At 31.3% G+C, this 21,424-nt stretch overlaps 1 protein-coding gene across 1 annotated transcript in view; it reads right to left on the bottom strand.

Annotated features, from left to right (window-relative positions):
* Window positions 1-530: 530 nt before the first annotated feature.
* The window catches only part of Ap3s1 (adaptor related protein complex 3 subunit sigma 1), an 81,999-nt gene continuing 61,105 nt past the window's right edge, over window positions 531-21,424 (bottom strand). Inside the window, exons 5-6 of the mRNA XM_076856663.2 lie at window positions 9,900-10,007; window positions 531-1,250 (exon numbers count right to left, since the gene is read on the bottom strand). Of these exons, the coding sequence (XP_076712778.1) occupies window positions 1,122-1,250; window positions 9,900-10,007 (237 nt within the window). The 3' untranslated portion in view covers window positions 531-1,121. The remainder of the gene's footprint in view (window positions 1,251-9,899; window positions 10,008-21,424) is intronic.

Raw genomic sequence — 21,424 nt, 5'->3', positions numbered from 1 at the left:
TAATTACACTGTCAGCAATCCTGGGTCTTTGACTTACCTACTCATCCTGAAGTCGTGGGGGGTTTGTCAACCTCTTGAATATCATGTGATCTAATTCCTTAATTTATACATACATAGAGAGAGAGAGCATTCCTGAGATAAGACCAAATAAGAAATTATGAGCCAATTATGAGAAATTAAAATAAATGTTTCATGACTTTAAAGAATTAGTTTAGCTTTACAAAGGGTTTGTGTTCAAAATCAAATCGGTACTTGCTGAAATTATTTTCCATCATCTGGGCAAGAAGAAGTGAGAAGTAAGGTTTAAAGCTATTTATGTAAAGATGATTTTACGTTTTCTAAATTTACATTTTATAAAAAGATTTGTCATCTCCCACTGTAGATCTCATCTTACACAGTAAATAAGATGTAAAATACACTAAAATACACTACCCTTGACTTATGAAATGATCAAGTTTCAGAATAATTTAGTGAGCTTCTAAATATCAAAAGCATGATAACATATTAAATAAATCAACATTAACAACTGCTTAACAGTGATAAAATATACTTTTATTTACTTTGTTGAGTCAGAGGGTCATAAAAAAAATTATTGCTAAAGTAGATATCAGGCAAACAGACAGGTGCTTTAGAAGTCCAGTTACCTTGGAATTTATTTAAACTAAGAGAAAAAGGTCATAATGTTTTCATGCAATACACACTTGGTTTTTTAAATAACAATTGTGACAAATAGCAGAAAGAATTAAGGAATGCTGCACTGATGATCCATACAAAACACCAACATTTTAGGTTGTACATAATTAAAGAAATATCTTACTTTTCGAAATACTGTAATAGCCAATACACAGAGGCATGCCTTAGGTGGGCATAGGAATGCAGTTTTAAAAAGGAAAAAAAAAAAAAAAATCACACTGGAACTACTCAATTTCTTTTAAACCACTGAGCAAGAAAAGCAACATTGAACTTCCATACTGATTTTACACAATTTCTATACAGTACCTTGACTTAAATCCAAGAGCAAAAGTTAAAACTCTCCTCCTCTATTTTTGGTAAACAACTGCACGGTAAACTTAGATGACTTTTCCCCCTGGATTTTACCTGGGAGTGGCCTTTTTAATATTTTATTTAAAAGAGGGCAGGTTTGGCACTTTTATACTGATGTCACCAATGTTAATATTTCTTGGGATCTCAGGAAGATTCATATTCTTTACAGCTGATACAGCACGGGCTGGAGCTCCCGCTAAGCCAGCCTGCATACAGAAGTAAATAAAAGAAAAAGAAAATGTACAACTCAGGTGTAGTTCATCATAAAACACTTATAATGGAAGACAATGAAAAAAGATTTTCACATAACAAGTTTAGAAACCAGATGGTAGTTTGAACTGATATGAGATGGTTACTCTGAATACTAATCTATAAAGAGAAAACAGTTGACACATTTAAAAATACAGTGAATACATGCAATAATAACAATGTAAAGATTTAAATACAAATTAATGGGTACTACCTAGATATGACAGGCAATATTCACAAAACAAAAGCTAAATCTTTACTTATATTTTGATTTAAGTGACATATAAGCCCAGAGCATAATTTACATTAGTTTCCTTATTAAACATCTCTTGCAAACAATCATGATTTTTTTCTTTTAAAATGGCATTTATTATCAATATGTGCTTCAAAAAAATTAATATACTTTAGTTTCATTATTCAGGGCTAAACCCTTATAAACATTTCAAAACAACAAAATTTTTTTTTTTAAATTGTGGGGGTTCTTCTAAACTTTTATAAAATTTCTAGAACATTAAAAAGGAAAAAAAAAAAAATCAGGGTTTTTAAATGAAGTCTGAATCCAAAGATAAAAGTTTTACCTAAAGATGAAACTTCAAAAAAAAAAAAAAAAAAAAGATTTTAACTTTAATGCATTAGTAAAACTTCTAATGATTAAAAACGTTTTATATAGATTCAACATCATGTTTAATTTGTAGCATACAGTTATAGAGAAGAAAAAGCATATGTAAATGAATGAAATTTAAAATTTTCAGTCAGTACCACTAGTGTATAATATTTGGCTTTCTGCTTAATAGGAATACTTAAAATTTTTGAAATAATTTTGGAAGAAACTACGCTTAAAAATAAAAGAAAAATTCATGTATATCATTTTTCTGAATGTGAAAATCAATAGCATTCATATTTCAGGTATAACTTATATACCAATAAAATTTCAGCACTTTTATGTAGTAAAACATAATAGCACCACTTCAATATAGTAAAGCAAAGCCAACAAACTCAAGGGAGTTCAGTGGTATCATCTTGCACAAAAGTAGAAAATTAAGTACTAACAAAAACAAATCTTCCAGTTTGTTTAGATTACATATATGTAAGATAGTATGAGAAATTAAGTAGTTTTTAAAGTCCCTTTTCATAATTTTATTTTTTTTATGTAATCCTACCTCTTTTGCTAATTAAAATAATAATAATAATAAAGCTGTTACCTGAGAAAAATCTTGACTGATACAAAATAGGCCAGTGTAAACTATTTGCTGAATAAAGGATACAAACATTGTTAAGCAATGAAATAAAAGCCATGGATCATCAATTCAGAATTGGAAATAGAAAAGTTAGTAAAATAGTATTAATAATAGATATGGTGCACATAGGCAATAAGAGTTATCTAGATGAATCAAAAACTCCATACCCAAACTAAAGACTATGCAGGGCTGGATAATTCAATTTTTATTATATAATGGAGTTTAGCTGTTCTTAATATACAACTAAAAATTCGATTGACTTCTATATTTATACCTACCTGAAGCAGAGAAATTTACGTAATACCCCACTTCCCTCCTATTCCTTCAAAAAATGTTTACTTAGGGTAGTAAGCACCATATTCAAAAGTTTTTTTAATTTAATCATTTCAAGTTAAAGGTGTAGCTACCAAAATTTAGAATACATTACGATCAAAGAAGAATTCAGCTCAAACAGGTTTACCACCCTGTAAACATTCTTTTACCAGAAAGCATGTTGTCTGCCAAAGGAACAAAAATTATTTTACAAACTGCAGACATTATGGAATTAGCATCATTTTTCCAGGAAAATGGATTTTGTAATTTTTCTAATAAAATGCCAATATTTTCACTTGGCAATTTCCATAAAGATACAAATTATAAGTGGACTATAGAATATATTGATAAAATATTTGGACATAATTATTTTAATAGTTATGAAGTATTAAAGGATGTTATTGTGAAAAAGAATATGTAGGTGTGTATTTACTGGATTTTATGGTTTACATTTATAAATAGTAAAACAAATATTTTACTATTAAATTAAATGTCATAAAGCCTTTTTTTCCACAATATTCTTTACCATGTATAGCTAAACTAAACTTAAGCAAGGAAAATGAGAATTAAAAAAATTTATCTTGTAATTTCATTAGGTTAAATTTGTTTCTTTTTGACTAAAAATGGTGTTTGGTTGTGGATTATTAATAAGAATATATAAATTCAATATAGCAATTGATTTAAATAGCATGTATGTGCCATGTTCTTATTATATACAACCAGAAGTTTCTAAATACAACAATCTATAATTCTTCTAAACATAAGCAGCAAGCCATAGACATGCAAAGGATGGGAACTATTTAGAACACGCAGATGAATTAAGAGAATCAAATTATTTCTCAAGCATGTTCAGTACGTTTGTGTAGTATATCATAAATTGAAGTAGTAAGAAATTTAAATATTATAACATATATGTTAAGTTTTATTTGACATTTTAAGAAATCAGATTGTGAAGAATATTAAATGTGAAGAAGAAAAAATAAAGACTGTTGATCAGAAAGCAGATGCTTAAATAAACTGTCAATTTTGATATATAAAAACTATGGCTTAAAAAAAAGGACTATGTTACTCAGGCAATCAACACCAGAATGGTCATGAAACAAATTTTGTTTTCAGACTTCCATCAAAGTAAAGTCTGAAACATTTTTATTAAAGCATAAAATGTAAAGGAAGTAATCTGCGATTAGAAAATCCATTTGCTAACACTGAGGTATAAAGTAATTTTTATCTTGGTTAAATTTTTTTTCTAGTAAGATATATGCAGAGCAATAGGATAACTTTTACTAAAACTTAACTTTTTTAACACTAAAATTTACCAAAATTATTTACCTGACTTGTTAGTAGTACACACAATTTAAAAATATAAAGGAAGATATTCCTGACAGTACAACATAGTTCTTAAAGATTTAAGATTACATAATTGACACAAAGCAAAAAGAAAAAGAACGAAATTCTACTAGAGAAATAACTTGTTTCGTCTGTTATACTTGAGCACCACCATGGCAGGTAAACTGCAGCAACTCCACTAACAAAAACAAATATATGAATCCAAAGCAGTTAAGAGTATGAAACTGGATGAAAGAATGAAGTACAGTATATAAAAGAATGGGCATGTTTTCTCTCCCATGAGATTAAATTAACAGAATTAAGAGAAAGAAAACAAAATGAAGTCTGCAAGTATACCAAAATGAGGCCAAACAGATAGAAGACTTATACAGACATACTCTTGGAAATTTCAAGCACTTGAATCACAAAGATAGTAATGGATGGATATGATTTGTTTTTTATTTTCTTTTTAAATTGCCAGACCCAAAAATAAACAAAATATGAGCAAGCAAAACTGAAAAAGCAGCATTGCTAAAATATATTTCAAAGAACTGGAAAGCTCCCCTTTCCTCATGCAATAAGCAATTAACTTTCCTGAAGGGAAATGGGAATTAATAATCTTATTTCATCTAAGATATAAAATACCATCTACCACCTTAAAATAATTTCTGCAAGCTTGAAATATAGTATAATAAGATGGTAGCTGGAATCATTTGTACATACTAAATTCTTTCCTCAACCTTCTGCTGGAAATTGCTAAGTGCGTATTCATAACTTTAACCTAACAGGAAGGTGAAAGAACACCAACATTAATAAATATGATATTAAATGGTTTCAGATTCAAAATCATTAACAAAATAATGTCAGATTTTGAATGCATGCTTTTGAGCAAAACAGAAATTTCAATGTTTTAATTTCTGAATATGAGGCATAATCATTTTAAATCAGGATTTACAATAGGCTTGTTCTGTACTTCAAAGACAGTGCTTTAACACTGTAATTATAAACACATTAAAAATGTTGATGATGTGAGCAAAAACTAAAGGATTTTATAAACAATTTTATCAAAATTAGAATGTTCAAAAATTTTTAAATCTTAAAAAATTACTAGTCATTTTATAAATTATCTTCAGTTATAGTTTTAATTTCTAACAGAATTTGCCTGTATGAGTGAAATAAATATAGCAGACTAATGACATTCCTGGATTTATTACAACTAGTTTGATCGTAAATGGATCTTAAGGGTCCCTCACCATGATTCTGTAGAAGTACAAAATAAATGTGCACATCAAGGGAGAGGGGCAGAATCAACTCATGGCTGACCTTCCCACCATCTTTATCTTAAGGTCACTTTTCCTACTCTCTACTCTTTGAAATTAATACCTGAATTTTTAAAAAGCCAATTAATAATTATAACATACCCAAGTGGTTGATGGTTTCTTTGATAGAAAATTGCAGATTAATATAAACTAAATACTGCAACATAGAAACTGGCAGTGCTCTCAATTTATAGAGTGAATAGGTTACCAAGTATTTTCCATAACAGAGACAAAATAAAACTGAACACTGGAACCAAAAACGGTACTCCAGCTTCATGATATAGCCCATAATCTTATTCTAAGATATTACAAAGCCACCTGTATGTTGCTACTTCTCAAAACACAAATAATGCAGTAGCTGAAAAGCATGCCAAATTCTCATGTTTTTCTAATTAGTCAACTGGATAACCTACCTTGTTAAATTTATAAATTGTTTTTCCTCCATAAGTCTCAAGTAAGGTATTTTCAACTGAAAGTTCTTATTGGAGGCATATAAATATTTTTATCCTTTCCTGAAATTGCTTGTTGCCAAAAAAACTGCTCATCACCATCTACACAGAACTCTCAAAAATGTAGTTTACTCTAATTTATGGTATGAAACATATACAAAAAACTGAAGAAAAAATAATTTTGTAAAGCAAGGATTCTATTAAAAACACTTCCAATATTTGCCAATATACTTTGCAAAATTTTTCAAGCTTCAAAAAATTTAATTGATTCTAATTAGGATATGTTTGGATGTCAGAAGATCTGCTACAGCAGAAATCCAGTGTTTCTTGATAATATATTTAATCCTATTTTTAGAGCACTTCATCAAGTTTTAAGAGATTTCTGATCTTTTTGTTGGCCACTATTAACATGCACCTGCAGGTCAAAAACTCTAAAGGCAATTCTGTTAAGACTTTGGAACTGAAAACCATTTTGGGGGGAAGAAGTACTATTTAACAGTCATTATTCTAAGACTTTACTGCTTCCCACTTTGTATGCAAAACTCTAAAAGTTCAGCTTTGGGTTTTTAAATTCACAGCTTCCAAAACCCAGCAGGCAATTTTATGTTAGAATCCTAATTTGGAGATGGATAAAACATTTGAAAGTTAAATTAAGATTGGTTCTGTCACATCATGCTCAAAATATACAAAGTAAATTGTCATTTCTACAAATACAATTTGTCAGTTAAATGACAATATTTTAAAAAGGAACAAAAAATTGAAACTTTCCTTTTACAATGCAGGCAGACAAAACAGAACAAACATGACATCAATGATATACTAGTAAAATACACTAAGTCCAATAAAAGATGAAGAAACTACAAGGAGAAACTAGAATGGAAAATAGGCTACAGGGACTATATGGGTTCATTAACACAAAGAATTTTTGAGTCTGGCCTAAATGATTAATTGCCTTTGACATCATTTTGCTTTCCCTTTGTTAAAGTACATTTTTCTCAAAGTCAGCAATACCTTGTCTACCTGTCCTGTCTGGGAGACTGAAAGATAAAGGTCTGTAAGAGAGAAGAATGGAAAGAGCTAGAAAGATCAGGATGTTCAGAAAAAAAGAGGACTGATTTTTTTTTTTTTTTAAATAGTGACTAAATTCAGACTCATTTATCCATCTTAAGAATAACATGAAATATATAAAAGCTAACAAGCCTTCCCAACCTCACCCTCTACCTCCGCCCCCAGAGAGTCATTTCATTTTTAGGCAGATTCCTGAAGTACCTCTTAAACTTACCAAATCCCACCAACCTCCCAGCTTAAACCCTCCTCTCCCAAGATCCCAATGTTATAGTAAACCAGAATAGATGAAAATGCATTCAGAGTATTTCTGTTTCTCCTCTTTGAGGATCTGGTAGATCTCTGTTTTTATCTGTTTAGGTGTTGGGAATTAAATTGGAAGTGTATGACCTTTGAACCAATGTAATAAAATCTTTTATTTCTGACAAGCACCTAGATAAATCCACATTATATTCAAAGTGGTTTTTTAAAAGATGAATGCTACTCCTAAAGAACTGCTTAGAATTTTAAAAATATAATTATCAGTTCTTCTCATCAATCATGATATTCAGAATTTTAATTTTCTTTCTTCTTCAGTTTTTGCTTTATAAAAAATTATAACAAATTTGGTAAGAGATTAATAACTCTATACTTTGCTCTTAAATAATTTGGGTTCATCTATAGAGTTATATTTCTTGATAAATCTAACCAGTTGAAGTAAAATAAAAATTAAAAATATATGAAAACTTTTCTCATTTCAATGTGTCTAGAATAAAGCTCACAGCCATCTAAACATACTTAAAAATACAAACATTGCTGGAAGATTACATTAAGTTGATATATTTTTCAACACTATTTCTTAAACTATGATAAGGACTAAAAGGTCTCACTTTGACACACAAAAAGGTATTTCATCATTAAAATATTAGCAGGTACCCTGTGTAGAGAAACACTCGATAAATGTACAACTTTGTGGTTTATTCCCAGATTTAAAACATGCCTTCCTTTAAAGTACAAAAAGAAAAACTAATATGGTCACAGATAACAACTGGTTATATGTGTTAGAATATGATCAGTAGATAAATAATAGAAGCATGCACCAGTGTCTATTTAAATAGTGCTGTTTCTGCAAAATATTTTTTTAAGTTAGGGCAATTTCATAACTATAATATTCCCATCAAAATGTAAACTGCACTTCACTGCTCTAGAAAGATAAGAAAAACTGTTTTATTAAAATATTTTTAATGGACAATCAAAAAGAAAATACCTATAATGCATTACAGGCCCTTCATGACTTTTGTAAAAACTATACATAGTTAACACTAAAGAGCAAAAGAAAAAAAAGGGAGGGGGGAACACCACCAATGGGAGGAGGTAAGTACTTAAAAATGTGAAAATTCCAAACAAGTGGTCAATATATTTTTACAGGTAATTATACAAAATTCACAAATTATTCATTCACTTTAGACCTATTATTAATGAATCATGTCACTGTTCCTTTGCATTTAAAATTTATAACTGTACAAGCTTTTTGAAGCAATGTTTAGTAATTTACATACATTTCAAATTGTCATTTTAAGACTTTACAAACTGTAGTGTAGATTTTGCAATGAGTCTTTTACTATACTAAATAGTATATTCGATTGTACTAAATATTTGGAGTCCTTTTCTTTGTTCTAAAACAAAATTTTCTCTATTACCCTACATTATGCTTTCTTCATTCAAACTCCAATATTTTAAAAACTGGCTACAGAACATACAAAATATATACAGTCACTTAAAACAGTCCTAAGTTTAAGCTCTTTATCATCACTACAAGCCTCTACCCTTAGGAAAGTCAATGGGAATTATCAACTTTAGATGAGGAGAAATACAGGACTATTTTTACTTTAAGAACTCTGGAAAGTGTTTTTCAGAAAGCCTCAATTGTTGCTAACCCTCAAATTTATTTTAATCCATCATCTTTTATTTCCATAATTCAAATGAGCCAGAATAGTGTCAAACTGATTCTTTAAAATGCCAACAGAAAATTGTTCAGAACTCACCTTTTGTACATTAATGCTAGTGTATTAATTAATCCTTTGCTGCTTTTATAGCAATTTTACTTTAAACCAATCAAACATGTGAGCTAAAAGTAGAAGTATCAAATATAAGAGTATGAAAATTTTCTGATGAAATTTCTAATACAGCATTGAATGAGATATCAAGACACTTTACCTTTCTAAACTTTGGCTAAGATAATAAGACAGCACCAAAATAATGTGAATTTGAGTGGCCTAGCCACAACATGTTCTGCTGACATTCAGCCTAGTTTTTGAGGAAATAGTCACTAGATTTCTAAAGTAAAGTAGGGTTTTATACAATACAGAAGTGTGAGTATCCTTAATTCATGCATTCTAACACCGAATCAAATAGCACAAAGTTAGCAAAGTAAACCCAAACTTTCTTTTTATAATGCCATAAAAATCATAAATATCTGTATCAATGTATTAAAATGTGGCTTAACTAATTTGTCAGTGACCTTTGAGAAAGTCCAGAATCTAAAAATTGAGGTACTAAATTTGTTTTTTCAGTGTGCACTCAGACTTTCCAAGCACATAATATGAAATATTACTTCCTCATAAGAATTCCATCACCTCTCCTTTCCCTTTCCAGAAAGAATTTGGAATTGTGTTTATTAACCAAGGCAGTTACAATTGTGGCTAAAAGAATAATAACATAAAGCTAGTTGTTGGATAATAGTCACAGGACATTTAACATACTAAAATGTGTATATTCTATTTCTAAAACCTGAATAAACAAACCAGCTGTACCTAAAGGGTGATATTGAACGACAAACGGTGAAAGTTACATACCATGCATTATTTATGATCATGCTTAGAACCTTCATTAACTAGAACAAAATTTTCCCTTCTTACCTCAGATTTCTCCAGTTTATTTTGTGCATCAATTTGTGTAACAATCTCATTCATGTTGGTCTCCAATACCATTCCCCCCATCACCATTTCTGCAAGAATATTGTGAACCTAAAAGAAAAAATATAAAAACATAAAGAAAATCTCACAAATGTTTCATAAGTTCAGTAACTTTTGTTTCAAAACTGCTGATTCTATTTTATAAGTAGTAAAAATAATTGAGGGCTCCTAATTCACTTTCATCACTCCTGTGAACCTTTAGGCAGTTATATAAGCTCTTTAAGTCTTTGTTTAATGGGCTGAAAACCAGAAACAAGAATATACATTCTACAAAGGACTGTTGAAAGGATTAAATGAGGAAATCCATGGAAATACCCGAAACAAAGTAACTGATAAATACTAACTTTAGTAGTCTTCCCTTATCTATACTTTCATTTCCTTGGTTTTGGTTACCTGCAGATTACTTTGGTCCAAATATATTAAATGGAAAATTATAGAAATAATTCTTAACTTTAAAATTGTATGCCTGATGAAATTCTTAGGCACTCCACTTCATCCTACCCAGGATGTGAATCATCCCTTTGCCCAGTGTATCTATGCTGTATTATACCACACACCCAACATTATGACGACTCTATAATCCAGGATCACCTGAAACAGTTCTGACTTCAGGTCAGCAGATCAATAGCAATCTAATGCTACGTCACAATGCCTACATCATTCACCTCATTAAATCTCATCATATAGGCACTGTCATCTATCATTATCAAAAAATAAGGGTGAGTACAGTATATTTTCAGAGTGTTACCATAATAACTTTTATCACTGTATATTGTTATAAGTGTATTACTTTAATATTATAGTTAACTGCTTGTTGTGCCTAATTTATCTTAAATTAAATTAAACTTTATCAAAGGAATGTATGCATATGAAAAATGTAGTATGTAATCGGGATCTAGATTATCTCCCAAAGTTCCACGTTTTAAAGGCATATGTTAAAGGCACCAGTTTGTGGCACTTTGGGGAGATGATGCAACCTTTAGAAAGTAGGGCCACCTGGAAGGAGGTTGAGTCACTAGGAGTACCCCCTTGAAGGAACTATTGGGATCTAGCCCTTTCCTCTTATTCCCTTTGCTTTCTGGCCACCAGGAGGTAAAGAGGTATATTCCATCACACAATCTCATCATGATATACCATGTTGCCACTGGCCCAAAAAATTAGAGCTGAGTGTTCATGGACTGAAATCTCTAAAACTGTAAGCAAAAAACAAACCTTTCCTCCTTTTTTAATTGATTATTTTGTCAGAGTGATAGAAAGTTAACCAACATAGGTAATATCTGTGGTATAAGGCACCTACTGGGAGGCCTTGGAACATGTGTGAAAAGAGGAGCTACTGTACCACTATTATGATAATATCAAAATGATATTACATTCAAGGTCAGAGCTAATGAACAGATATTCATTAAAATTTCTATTCTAGAAGTAGAAATACTCCTTCTCTTTGTAAAACAAATTCTTATGAGCACAATTGATAAGGCTCATAAAAGTGCAGTAATTCCCCTACCTATAATAATGTCATATTTAATACTCAAAAAATGATATAGGAAGGCTTTTTATATCAGATTCTTAGTTAATAATTGTTAGGTTACAATATTATACTGTAGGCAATTTAAAAAACAATGAACACACTGGGAAAAAAAAGAATTTTCTTTTTATTATAAGTAATTTAATAGTGTACCCTCAAAACACTCTACATATAAATATTCAAAACTTTTATTATAAATATGTCTGAAAATGACTAAAAATAGTGTCTTCCATTAGAAAGTAAAAATATAACCTAAATATTTTTCATAGTGTTTACTGGACAAAAATTAAATAATTCAGAGCTGAAATAAGTTCCATAAGATAGTATACAGTGCTATAATTTTTTTCAAAAACATAATGTGATAAGGTTAAGAGTACAGATTCCAAAATTATATAGGTATGAATACTGACTCTACCACTTATTTGTATGAACTTCAGCAGTCACATCACTTCTGAGTCTGTTGTTACCTTACTGACAAAACAGACAAAAACAATACAGTGTTTACAGAGATGAAAACAGTATAGGTATCTTCTAGGGTGAGCCTAACAATTAAATGAATGAGTCATGTAAGCGCTTAGCATAGGACCTATTACGTATTTTTTAAAAATTAAGAAAAGCTTTAAATATATTATTCAATTTTAATTCTTGTATAAGATTTCAAACTAAAACTATCCTATCATTTACTCACTTTTCCTTTTACAAAGATGAACAAATGTACAAATTTTGAAGAAAGATTTATATAAATTACTTTTTTCCAGGAAATAAAACCAAATCAGAAACCACAATTTTTTTGAAACTAGTGCTAAATACTATCACTTCTACTGCCATCAATACTACTGCACTAGATATCATTTTTTAAAGAAATGTTCTGATGCTATACTTATGTGATATGATTTTATTCTCACATTTGGTTCAGTTGAGGCACATGATCTAGTATTTGGCAAACCAATAATTCAAACCTAAGTCTAAGCTATCCAAGTCCAATTCCCTGCTTTCTTCACTAACAATAATGATTGTAATTGATATAGCTAATTGATTAAAGGTCAAGGTGTTTAAACATATAATAAAATTATCTTAATTAATTGCTAATAGGTAGAGGAAAAGTGTTCAGAAAGGCTAGAGCCAATGAATAGATATTCATTAAAATTTTTGCTTTAGAAGTAGAACCACCCCTTTTCTTTGTAAAACAAATTCTTATGAGAAAGCACAATTGATTGGCTTATAAAACTGCAGCAATTTCCCTACCTCCTTCGCTCAGTCTCGCTGTGGGTTCATGACCTTCTTATACCTATATACATTGCATTACTGCTTTTCCAGAAACATCCCACAACACAAGTGATAGATTAGTTTTAAAAAAAAAACTATACATTTCAGTATTATAGGAAAAATCAAGCAGGTTTAGAATATGGGTGGCCTAAAAATGGGGGTAATGCCCAAGAAATTTGAAGAATATGTGTCAATTTAAGTGATAGGAACTAAGATGCAAATTGATTCTCAAGGCAAAAACAACTAGGACAACAAATTTAGAAATCCAGAAGAGACAAAAAATAGAAAAGTAGGGTCCAGTGAGTTATATCCTTAAAGAAAAATAATCCTATTTATTATTAAGGGAAGGAGGGACAAAGTTTATTATTCCTATAATCTCAACTACACTCCTGTGACCCAAGATAGGTGTGTGTGTGTGTGTGTGTGTATGTGTGTGTGTGTGTGTGTGTGTTAGATAGGTGGGTGGGTGGTGCAGTTCTTCCCATATGATCAAAGCAAGCATGAATTCCGCAACAACACAGCTGGGTGTCCTATAATTCAATGCAATGCTGACATCATCTACTGTCAGAGCTCACTGTATTCTAAAGGGAAAGGGTTCAGTTCCACAAATCATCCCTCTATTTTAGATGCTTCTGAGAGTCTTAATCCAATCAGTGAATTAATCCCTTAGGATTAATGGTATCTGAAAATGGATAGGGTGTGGCCGGAGGAGGTGGGGCATTGGAGGTGGGGCATTGGACGTGTGCCTTTGGGTATATATTTTGCACCTGGAGAGTGGAATCTCTCTGCTTCCTGATCATTTTGTGAGTTGCTTCCTTCTGTCATACTCTTCGCCCTGTTCTGCCTCACCTCAAGCCCTGAGAAATGGAGCCAGCTGTCTAGACTTAGACCTCTGAAACTGTGAGCCCCCAAATAAACTTTTCCTCCTCTATATCTGTTCTTGTCAGGTCATTTAGTCACAGCAGTGAAAAAGCTGCTAAAACCACTGGGGTTCCTCACTACCCCCTCTTGGAGTTCAACTATTTGCTAAAGCAGCCCAGAACTTAGGAATGCACTTTACTTATACTTACTGGTTTATTATAAAGAATATTATAAAAGATATAAAGAGATGGAGAGGGTGTTAACAGTACAGGAAGGGCTGGAGAGCTGCTTTGCCCACTATAGGTGCGCCATCTTCCAGGAACCTACATGTGTTCATTTATCTGGAAGTTCTAGGAACCCTGTCCTTTAGCATTTATAAAAGCTATATTATGTAGGCAAGATTGACTAAATCTTTGGCCACTAGTGATCAACTAAAACTTCAGTCTCTCTTCCTAAGCTGAAATTATCAACCCTGATTATGTACGGTCTTTCAGATAACCATTCCCCACCCTATCCTGAAGGTAACTAGGGTCTGCAGGGCACCAGTCATCTTACCAATATACAAAAGGCAGTCATCACTCTGGAGATTCCAAGGTTTACAAGAGCTATTTGGCAGGAAAAGAGAACCATGACCAAATATAGTCATCCCTTGGTGTCCTGGGGGTGGGGTGGGGAGAAGGCTGGTTCCAGGACACCTAAGGAAATCAAAGCAGAAACTCAAGTTTTTTGAATAAAATGTAAAAGTATAATCTAGGTACATCTTCCTACATATCCTTCCATGTACTTGCATCATTTCTAGATTACATATAATAATTGATGTAATGCAAATGTCATGTTAATCATTGTTATACTGTATTATTTTGGGAATAATGGTAAAAAAAAAATCTGCCCATGTTAGATATAGATGCAATAAAAATTATTTTGGATCCACAACTGGTTGAAGTCAAGGATGGAACTCATGGACAAAGAGTATATATATCTGAATGTGTTTGTTGTGTGTGTGTGTGTGTGTGTTTATATACATCACAATATCACAATTATAAGGATAATAAATGCCTAAAGACAGTATTCTTAATGAAGAGGTAATAAACATTACAGAATATGAAAATTCAGGGGGATAAGCATGTACCAAATGAGAATTATTCATTAGAAGACTACTCCAGTATTATTAAGCATATAGTATCCACAGTGATATATGTCACAAGGAGGAAAAATTGAGAAATTGAATATAATATGTCTAGGGACAGAAGAATTCATGTTCCAAGAACTGGAAAGATTTTTTATAAATTTAAATAAGAGAAAGAGAATGACAAAGGATGTGCTTTTAGCTCAGTCCTAACTTATATGGTTGACAAGAGTCTGGTGGTTTGTAATTTTATTTAAAACAGATTTTTGTGGAAATAAAAAGGACAGAGTGGTATCATCTTTATATTAAACTCATATGTTAAACTATTTGGATATTCAGCTAAGATAAGTTAAATGAGTTTTTACCCTATTTCTGAATTTTTACAAGTTCTCAATTATCTAAGAAAACAGTGCAGTGAGCAAGTTATGTCATTGTTCTAGACTGATATGTTTGTCTTTCCACAATGACAAATTTACTGAATATCAATACATTCATTAGCTATGTCAATTTCATCACCTGATTTCACTTGGAACATGAATTCTTCTGTCACTGGACATATTATATTCAATTTCTCAGTCTTGACCATGGCAACTACAAGTTCTTTATTCCACTGCAATTTTAATTACTAATATCTATAACATTAATACTTCATACTTCACACAACATACTTCAAAAAGTTGTCATTAGGTCACAGAGAGGCTGAGAAAGGGGTAAGATGGCCAAAAGACTTAAAATAGGCATAGGAAAAACAAAGGCGAGTAAAAACAAAGAGCCCATACAAATGAAATCACTGTAGGTGGTTCATATAAGAGGGAAAACCCAAACCCAAGGGTGAGATGTCAAGGCAAAAGGGTCCTGAGGGAAATTTCCAAGTGAGTAGTATTAAAATGGAAGGGGAATGAGGTGAAGAATTGGGACAGAGCCAGTTCATTGCCATGATGATCTTTTGGGCACAGGCCATGATACTTAAACCAGAAGGTAGGATGGGTGAGCCATCTCATAGTCTCAGGCATACCTCCTTTTATGGGTTCTAGATGAGGTGATCATATCACCCACTGGTCTGATGTTCCTGATAAGCTCATATGCCTGGTTTCTTTAGTTGATCTTGAGAATCATGGGTCTATGTGCCCCTGATTCAATTTGGTAAGTTCAAGGATGACAACTGTTTGTTAGCATAGGTAAGTTATTTATCAGTCTTTGACTTATGACTTGTGAATATGCAGTAAGTTTTGTGTGCCCAACATCAAGAGGTTATCTACTTGCACAAACAAGGTGCCAAGTCACTCTACCTTAGCATTTGTATTCAAATTGAAGTAACTCAGGGCAAGGCACAGCCTGCTCTTTATGAATGGCAAATATCACATTAACAATGTATTTCTACTGTGTATGTATGTTTTAAATATATGCTCCATCTTCCCACCACATAGCTACTTCTGAACATAGACATAACTTCTGAGTTTCATTTCTATGTTTTAAAAAAAATAGCAATAAAAGCTAATGATAAAGTATTTAAGCCATACAGAAACTTGTGTCAACAATCATAGTCTCTAACACACTCTGCATTTGTTATTAGGTCTCTCTATCCAAAGATATTCAATTAGCTATATCTTGTACATCCTCCTACTAAACTTATTATGTGTGTGTATGAATAACTAATTTACACTAGTGAGATCATACTACACATACATACATATTATACATATTCTTTCCTACAAGAAAATAAATATGCTGTAAAAAAAAAAAAGGAGAGAATGAGAAACTGACTTAAAATTAAAAAAACTGGTACCTGATATATGTACAAAAACGATCAATGAAACTGTGTTGACAAGAACATATAACCAAAAAATACAAAAATATATGATGGGGACTCTAATCATCATAAAACTAAAAATAGGAGAAATCTATAGATTTTTTAAAATACAACCACTTAGTAAAAACCAATGGAATCAAACACTACCAATGATATGTTCCCACTGAGATTTTTTTTTTAATTATATGATTACAAACTTGGATATGTCCAGAAATGTTTTGGAAAGGCACCCATGCATACCTTTTAATAGCACTTATCTTAAGGATCAGACTAAAGGATTGAGTGAAAAAATACTTTTTATTTTATAGTTTTCTTTTGAAAAATTTTTAACATGTGCACCTATTACTTTAAAAAAAAAAGCTTGCAAAAAAGTAAGAGAGATCACAGCAGTAATTCAGAGGAACAATATAAAGGGCCTAAACTAAAGCAGTGGCCATGCATATATTGAAGTTATTTATAAGGTAGCACAAAGGAGCTGAATATTTGGTGTTGATAAGAAAAATTAAGCATGCCACTTTAAGTGTGTCTATGAAGAAACTGGAAACTTCTGCTTAAAAAAAAACTATATTTAAAGACTAAATGATCTCAATATTATTTTATTAATATTTATATAAAGCACATTTTGGGTATCTAATAAATAGTAAACTTTTTTCTTTTCAAAGTTTTTATCAATTAAGTTAAAATTCAAAAGAAATGAACATGGTATTTACTTGTATTAATTAGTTTTCACTATCCCACAATCAGTAAGTAATGTTTATTAAATATTTAGATGGAATGCTTCCAGAAACTTGAATAAAGCCTACATACATGGTCATTGGACAGTAGAACAAAAGTTAATCATATATATTTCACTTTAAACAGTCAGAAGCCCTCCACTAGACCAAATCAAGAATCTGAAAAAGGATAAAGAAAAGTAGAAGATCCTATTATACAGATTCCTTTCATTACATTATTACCCATTTTCACAGCCTAAAAGCTATGCATTTTGCTATAATTTTAGCTAAAAATGAGGTCCTCAATACCACAGTGTAAAATTTTACTATTTTAACACCTGATACGGGGTGGTCAAACAAAATACGGTATGTGCATTCTATTTAATACTTGCCTTAAAACTAAAGACAACATTATGCATTGATATTAAAGGATCTAGAGAAAGATGAGTTTAAATAAAGTACAGCATAGAACATAGAGAAAAAGTCTAGAATCCTACCCTAGCTCAAACATTAAGAGATTAAACTTAAGAGATGAAACTTCAGAGAAGCAGTGTGGGTGGCAGTAAGTAGGTATGAGGAGAAGGGAAAAAGGTGAAAATGTTCATGTTTGATCAAAATAGTCTTCAGTATTATTTGACTCTTTCTAAACAAAATACTACTGTTGTAATTTTAAAATAGTAAAATATCTGACTAGGTAACACTAATTTTTCTTTTTTTAAATTCTGGAAGGTAAGAGGAAGACAGAGACAAACAGACATTAAAGTTCATGAAACAACAGCAAACTATTTAAGGACAGAGATGTCACATCCTTCACATAATCCTGCTGTATTAAGCATTCAATAAATATTTTAAGATGTATTTTGCAAAGAACATTTCATTTTGTTTACATAAGGAAACTAAATAGGAGTTAAGAAAAAATGAGACCAAAGCAAATCTACTCTAAAAACTAGTAAAGCACAATGCTTTTATTATTAAGACAGAATAGCTAAATGTTATTTTAAATTATTAATTTAAATTACTTATTTATTTGCTTCTGTAAGTCATGACCTTTCTAAATAATCTGATGATAAATGTTTTTAATACATATATACTCATTTGATAATTAATGAAAACTTGCATTTACAATTGTAAATGATCTAAGTATTTTTCTTCATATTTTGGTATTTCTTCAAAATCATGCTACCACCGATGATAAAAAAAATTGTACCAATTAAATATGGCCAATTAAATCATTACAAGTTATAGAATATAATATGTACCTTAACCTCAGAATGTTAAAATATGGAATAAAAAATATGCATTTTAGGATCTCAAAATATGGTATTTTTTCATCCTCCTTTAGCTCTATAAGAGTTAAAAGATGAAATAAAAGCTATGATGAAAAATATTAATAAGAAAATGGGTGTCTTTGGGTTTTACTAAAGTCACTACTGATATTAAGAAAATGCTTAGTTTCTAAAATATATCTCCAAATATCTTTACCTGAATTTTGTTAAATAAAAAAATATTTAGGGCTGGGGATGTGGCTCAAGTGGTAATGCGCTCGCCTGGCATACGCAGAGCGCTGGGTTCGATCCTCAGCACCACATAAAAATAAAATAAAGATGCTATGTCCACTGAAAACTGAAAAATAAATATTAAAAAATTCTCTCTCTCTCTCTCTCTCTCTCTCTAAAAAAATATTTAAAATTTCAGTGTAATTGTTTTCCAAGAAGATACTGGACATATCAAACTGTTACACAACTCAAAATTTTTACTTAATTATGTTTTTTTAGGTACCAGGGATTGAACTCAGGGGCACTCAACCCCCGAGCCACACCTCAGCCCAATTTTATATTTTATTTAGAGACAGGGTCTTACTGAGTTGCTTAGTGCCTCGCTGTTGCTGAGATCTCAAGATCCTCCTGTTTTAGCTTCCTGAGCCTCTGGCATTAGAGGCGTGCACACTGGGCCCAACACTTAATTATATTTTTAATTTTAAGAAAGTGTTTGCTATGTTGGGCATGGTGATGCACTCCTATAATCCTAGGGGTTTGGGAGGCTGAGGCAGGAGGACCATGAATTCAAAGCCAGCCTCAACAACTTAGAAAGACCCTGTCTCAAAATAAAATATAAAAGGATACAAAAAGGGCTAGAGATGTGGCTCAGCAGTTAAATGCCCCTAGGTTCAATCTCTAGTACCAAAAAAAAAAAAAAAAAAATCAGTTCTATAAGTAACTTGACTAATATTATCTTTTTCCCCCTAGGGCTGAGGATTGAACTCAGGGTCTTGCACATGCTAGGTATATGCTCTGCCACTGAGCTAAATCTCCCAACCCCTTGACTAATATTATCTTGAGATTAATTCAATTTAAAAGGATCTAGTAAAAGATGACTACCCACCCCCCCCCAAAAAAACCCTATATTTTTATTGAGTATTATATTATGAAAGAAACTCCAACGTATAAAGATTTTGAAAAAATCCAAAAGGAATCTAGGACTATATTTTATCATTCTATCAAAATTCTGGTAATATTTTCAAAAAATAGCAAGGGAAAATATATAAAATAGTGGCAATAGTAATAATGAAGACATTTACTAATAACTGAGTGAAGGAAAGCAGAGGGGAAACAATTCAAAGTAACAGATAAAATTTGAAAATGCAAAATATTTAGGTATGATTAAAAAAACTAGAAAGCTGTTCTATTTTCTATTCTGTATCCTGAAGAGCTGCTTATTTATTATGAAAGACACAGGTGTCCATTAAACAAAGAAACAAACAAACAAAAACCTCAGAATATGTCAGCTCTATTTCTACACTTTCTGGCTTATGTGTTATTTTTCACTTATATTTATCATTACAGGTTTTTTTTGCTTGTTTTAATTGCACAAAGGCTATAACTATCAGGGTTCAGTTAGATTATCTACAGATTTACACTTTCTTTACTCTTCATCTTTTAATATGCTTCTCCTTCATCGATTGACCTCCTCTGTGCAAAATACCCACTTTAGAATTTCCTTTAGTGAAGACCTACTGGTGGCATATTTCCTCATTATTTGTTTTCTCCATATTCTTGAAAGATATTCATGTCAATTCCAGAATCACAATTTGGCAGTTATTTTCATTGAACACAATGTCTTCTAACTGCTGTTGCTGCTACTGAGAAATTGGTTGCCAATCTAATAATTATGTCTCCTGTGAAGGAAATTTATCTTTTATTTCTAGGTGCTTTTAGAAGCTCTTTCTCTTTTATCCAACTTTGCCATCATTAGTCTAAGTGCATGTTTCTTTCTATATAGTCTAATGTGATTCTTTTACCTGCAGATTATTATCTTTCATTAATTCTTGAAAATATCAGACTTTAGAAACTCAGATAATGAATGTTTTATTATTTTCTTTTTCTCAAACAAAGAATAAATGTTGATTAGATCTTTCTCACTCTATTCTCTATAACACAAAGGCTATCTTTCACATTTTCCTCTTTTTCTTTTTTTGGGGGGTTCTCTTTATGGTTCATTATACATAATGTGTACTACTTACTCAAATATGTCTGATATATCACTAAACCTATCCATTGAAACTCTTGTGATATTTCCTCTTAAAATTTTATAAAGTTTTTTTTTTTTAATCACTTGGGTCACTTCTTATACTTTATTCAGTGCAATTTTTATCAGGATTAACACTTATACAGAAGCTTCTTTCTCTTCCTTCTTTATTGGGAGTAAACCTTAAAAAAATATTTCTCTATATATTTTTGGTTGTTGATGGGCCTTTATTTTATTCGTTTATTTATATGTGGTGCTGAGAATTGAACCCAGTGCCTCACACATGCTAGGCCAGTGCTCTACCAACTGAGCCACAACCCCAGTTGGGAACTAAACTTTTTAACAACTTGCTTAGCAGGCAGGGTAGGAGATGGTGTTTCTGTGGTCAATTTTCTGTGCTGGGAGAAAAGGATAGAGACTGGCATACTGACACTAAGCTATCAGGAGTTTGATTACAGAAAGGAAAGACTGAGTAAACATCAAAAATAATGGAAATAATCAGAATAAAAATACTTATGATAATCAAAGTAAGTTGCAAATATGGCAAAGAAGGCTAGAGTAAATTATGTAGTGTTGTACTAGATGGTGAAGTATTAAGAACTAAATGGGCTTGTTTGGTTGGTTGTTTTGTGGTGCTAGGTA

The sequence above is a fragment of the Callospermophilus lateralis genome, chromosome 5, assembly GCF_048772815.1.
Source record: "Callospermophilus lateralis isolate mCalLat2 chromosome 5, mCalLat2.hap1, whole genome shotgun sequence".
Taxonomy (NCBI): Eukaryota; Metazoa; Chordata; class Mammalia; order Rodentia; family Sciuridae; genus Callospermophilus; species Callospermophilus lateralis.
Note: the sequence above shows the minus strand (reverse complement) of the source record. Positions and strands in the feature narration are given on the sequence as shown.